Source organism: Pygocentrus nattereri, chromosome 11 (genome assembly GCF_015220715.1).
Source record: "Pygocentrus nattereri isolate fPygNat1 chromosome 11, fPygNat1.pri, whole genome shotgun sequence".
Classification (NCBI taxonomy): domain Eukaryota; kingdom Metazoa; phylum Chordata; class Actinopteri; order Characiformes; family Serrasalmidae; genus Pygocentrus; species Pygocentrus nattereri.
Window position 1 is genome coordinate 9412764 of NC_051221.1, and position 4921 is coordinate 9417684.

The 4921-nt window shown below is 41.2% G+C and overlaps 1 protein-coding gene across 1 annotated transcript; it reads right to left on the reverse strand.

Moving 5' to 3' along the window:
• Positions 1-374: 374 nt before the first annotated feature.
• On the reverse strand, positions 375-4506 carry LOC119264439 (mucin-5AC-like). Its single transcript, XM_037543079.1, has 4 exons — positions 4382-4506; positions 3739-3842; positions 2356-2420; positions 375-2161 (listed from the first exon to the last, which is right to left on the reverse strand). The coding sequence occupies exons 3-4, from the start codon at positions 2388-2390 to the stop codon at positions 487-489; spliced, it is 1710 nt and encodes a 569-aa protein (XP_037398976.1). The 5' UTR covers positions 2391-2420; positions 3739-3842; positions 4382-4506; the 3' UTR covers positions 375-486.
• Between the last annotated feature and the right edge of the window lie 415 nt (positions 4507-4921).

The following is a 4921-nucleotide window of genomic DNA, read 5'->3' on the forward strand; positions in this document are numbered from 1 at the left end:
AGCAAGAGTGAAAGGGAAGGTTTACAAGACAGTAGTGCGTCCTGCTATGATGTATGGTTTGGAGACTGTGGCTCTGTCTAAAAGACAGGAGGCTGAGCTGGAGGTGGCGGAGATGAAGATGCTGAGATTTTCGTAGGGAGTGACAAGGATGGACAAGATTAGAAATGAGCAGGTCAGAGGGACAGTGAAGGTAGAGCAGTTTGGAGATAAAGCCAGAGAGGCCAGGTTGAGATGGTTTGGACATGTGTTAAGGAGGAATAGTGGATATATTGGTCAAAGAATGTTGGAGATGGAGCTGTCGGGTAGAAGGAGAAAAAGGTAGACCTCAGAGAAGGTTTATGGATGTAGTGAAGGTGGACATGGAGATGGTTGGTGTAAAAGTAGAGGAGGCAGTAGATAGGGCAAGATGGAGGCAGATGATCCGCTGTTGCAACCCCTAAAGGGAGCAGCCGAAAGAAGAAGAAGAATAATAAGCTATAGAGTGAGTTAGGAAACTAAGGGAGAGTGTTTACGTCTATGAACATGGTGACAGTTTGTCTTCCACTTTTGGACAGGTTTAAGTTTTGGTGTTGTTCCAGGTGTACTAACAGGTTCAGGTTTTGGTGATGTCCCAGGTGTAGTACCAAGTTCAGTTTTTGGTGATGTTGCAGGTGTAGTCACAGGTTCAGGTTTTGGTGATGCTTCAGATGTACTAACAGGTTCAGGTTTTGGTGAGGTTCCAGGTGTAGTAGCAGGTTCAGGTTTTGATGATGTTCCAGGTGTAGTAACAGGTTCAGGTTTTGATGATGTTCCAGGTGAAGTGACAGGTTCAGGATTTGGTGATGTTGCAGGTGTAGTAACAGGTTCAGGATTTGATGATGTTGCCAGTGTAGTAATAGGTTCAGATTTTGGTGATGTTCCAGGTGTAATAACAGGTTCTGGTTTTGGTGATGTTGCCATTGTAGTCACAGGTTCAGGTTTTTGTGATGTTGCCATTGTGGTCACAGGTTCAGGTTTGTGTGATGTTGCCATTGTGGTCACAGGCTCAGGTTTTGGTGATGCTGCAGATGTACTACCAGGTTCAGGTTTTGATGTTGTTCCAGGTGTACTAACAGGTTCAGGTTTTGGTGATGTTTCAGGTTTAGTAACAAATTCAGGTTTTGGTGATGCTGCTGGTGTAGTAACTGCTTCAGGTTTTGGTGATGTTCCAGGTGTAGTAACAAATTCAGGTTTTGGTGATGCTGCAGGTGTAGTAACATGTTCAGGTTTTGGTAATGCTGCAAGTGTAGTAACAGGTTCAGGTTTTGGTGATGTTGCCGGTGTAGTAGCAGGCTCAGAGTTTGGTGGTGTTCGAGGCGTAGGACCAGATTGATGAGGTAATGATGAGCAGCTAATGTTGATTATGAGTTCAATGAGTTTTGGACCTGGGAAGTCGACAGCAATTATTCCCAAACATGACGGTATCTTGTTTTCATTATAAAGGCTCATGAGGTGGTCACCAAGCTGGTTGTTCAGTTTTTCTGCAACTTCTTTTGGTTCCTCCCCTTTATCTTGGGCACCAGTGTCAGTAAGCATCATCTCATTTGTGCAGTATTCTGAAGCCTTTTTGATATTGGCCTTCATCTGGAATTCCTTATTCTTTTCATCATTGCCCAACTCCATGGCTTTGACTGGAAGCCCCCAATCAAAACCTGGACCCTGAATAAGGACTATCTTGCGCCTCACCTCACCCATTTTTGGAATCTTTATGTCCTTCCAAACTTCAACATCATTGACACGATTGAATTCTTCTTTTGCACGACTGATTGCCTCACTCTTCCCAGCAAGTCTCAATAACACAGTCTCTGACTTATGGTCTTTGACAAAAAGCTTTATCTGGTTCAGTGCTTTACTGAATTTCATATCAGGTTCCCCCTTGTTTTCTACATACAGTTTGCCAGATAATATCCGAAGAGTCATGTCGACAAAACGCACGCCTGCATGCATCTGATTTTGGAATTCCCATGCCTGAAAACCCTTATACTTCTTGTGTGTTAGGCTTTGATGTGTTCCTGGGATGGATACAGAGGAGAGGGGCTTTTCATCTGGAATACATTTCATCCACACGAACTGGTCGTACTTGGAATCCAGGGTTGAGTGCGAGTTGAAATAAGTATCACCCTCACACTGATAGACAGCAGCCCTGTCAGATAAGTGTTAAAGCATGAGTTACAATAAAAAACAAGTCTGGTTTATACAGTAACTTTACAACAGCAGTCAGGAGTGACAACATGTTATATTTACTGTTACGGTTATATTTCCTCATGTATCTGCCTTTTTTAAGAAAGCTTCAAACCTTCTTTTGTAAAATAAACAGTAATCAGCAGTAAGACTTACAGCACAAGCACAGCGAAATACTCGAAGGATCCCATGACCTTTTGCTTCCTCTGCAACCACAGGAGCTAAAAGAAACCAGTGAGAAAACTTGTATCTTAAAAAAAGCAAGCTTTTTTCTTGTTTCTCTCTCGTGCTTTTTTATATGTTCCTTATATATGTTACACAAGGTTCTACTGTAGTGTGAAGTATTCAGATGCGCAGGTTATAGGCTGGTTGCAAGGAAAATGCTAAGCTTCTCTTGCTCAGGCATAATGCATTTGAGGGAGGGCCATGCAAAATGTGGGAGAATCATGCAGAACATGGGAGGACATATGATTCCAAATTACCCTCGATTTACTAAAGACTGAACAACTCGCAGCATCCTGTTTTATGTTGAATTTTCTCTTAAAACCAGCAATAAATTTGCCTTAGTGTCTCAAAATACATTATATGGACAAAAGTTTTGAGACACATACACAGTACACCTACAGGAGTTTTTATGAAACACATTCTAAATCTATAGGCATTAATATGGCGTTGGTTCCCCTTTGCAGCCATAACAGCTATGACTCTTCTGAAAGGATTTCTACAAGATTTTGGAGAGTGTCTGGGAATTTCTGCCTAGTTGTAGATTATTGTTATAGATGTAGTTGTTGTTATAGATGACCATTTGTGAGTTCAGACACCAACGTTGGATGAGAGGGCCTGGCTCACAATCTCCGCTCTAGTTCATCCCAAAGGTGTTTAATGGGGTTGAAGGCTCTGTGAGGGCCAGTCATGTTCTTCCACACCAAATTCACCCAGTCATGCCTTTATGGACCTTGCTTTGTGCACTGGGGCTCAGTCATGTTGGAACAGAAAAGGGCCTCACTAGACTGACAGAAAACAGAATACATTTCCAATAGGAGGAAAGAAAATTTGTGACCTGAATTGTTTCAATGGTGGCATCCTATTAGAGCACAGTACTTAACTTCAGTGAGCTCTTTAGGACAGCCCACTCCTTTACAAGTGTTTGTAAAGGCAGGTTGCATGACTAGGTGCTTGATTTTATATACCTGTGACAATGGGACTAAATGAAACACCTCAATTTAGTGATAAAGAGGTGTGTCCCAATACAGTGTGTGCATGTGTTGTTGAGAGACCTCCTTTGTGACTTCTGATATTTAAAGTTGCTAAAAGAAGTCAAGAGAAAAAAAAACGGTATAATATTTTGAGTGTGTGCTGCTGTGAGCCGCGGTGTAAAGAATTAAATAATCATTTAAAGGTCAGAGGTGTGGGGTCAGTGTTTTTTCAGACTTTACATATTAACATCACATGCACAGGCTGAAAACAAAGGTGCATCTCAAAGGCAAATCAACATTAGACTGATGAACATATGATGTCAAGAGTAGATCATTCACTCACATCCTCTGAAAAACACGTCCTTCACCAAGTTTTGACTGAGGTGTCTTGGAATTCTCTCTCAGCACGCTCGCAATCATCACATTCATCCACTCTGGGATGGGGTCCTAAGATAAACCCACATTACAAAATATTAGTCTGTATGTATTACACAGTTGCACATTTCCACCAGAGTAGTTTCCAAACCCCTACATAGTGGAGGTTTAATATTTTAAATTAAGTGGATTTCTGGATGTCATTCTTTTGTTTTATCAGAGCAACATTTCTAAAACTCAATACATGCAACTCATTTCTATAACTCAAGACATCCTGTTTCTGCTTACAATTACAGCATAGCTTCTTTCTCAAAACTTCGGCAGAGTACACACATAGTATGTAATTTTCCCATGAGACGTATGCACTATGAAACTCACTCAAGCATGCCTTATGCAATTTGCATAGCATCAGCATTTGAAAGGAATAGGTTATCATAATCATACAAAGTACTAGTTAGATGTGTTTAAAGCAAAACTCACTCAGCAGCAAGATTAGCAGCAATAGGTCTGCAAAGCCAGTTTTACTTTTTAAAGTATCCTTGGATTATTTATGCATCCAGTGGCAACAACAGTGAGTAAAATGTATGTAAATGGCTGATATTCTTTCTCACCTTGGAAGAGCAGCTTCACTTCTCTGTTTTCCCGTTTTCTTGGAGCACCACCTGCTACAATGCAGTGTGAAGGAAATGGCAAGTGTGCATGGGTCTCTGTGCATCAAGAGTAGTTTGCATTGGTATCGTGGATCCCCGGACACATCAACAGTTTATGACAATTTATGTGAGTCTCTAAGTTGACTCATGAAAATACAGTGCATGTAGCGCTCACGCCCTTACTCCAAGACATTAACTCCCTTTCAGCAGTGGCTTCAGTTCAGTTTAGCTGAGCTGAGTAAGGTGTTTTATAACAAGGAAAATGTCCATACAGACAATAGGGGATAGATACACAGTGCACTAAGAATAAAACAATACCGTACAAAACAAATAATGTGCAATAAAGCATAGCCGACTCACTATGGGCTGGATTCCCAGGCCCAGATTTAACTTAATCCTAGACTAGAAATGATTTTCAATGTTAAAATGCTTAGACTAGGCTTAATCTCTGTCCAGGAAATTGGCCCTGTGTGTCCAAAAGTTTGTAGACCTGCTTATCCA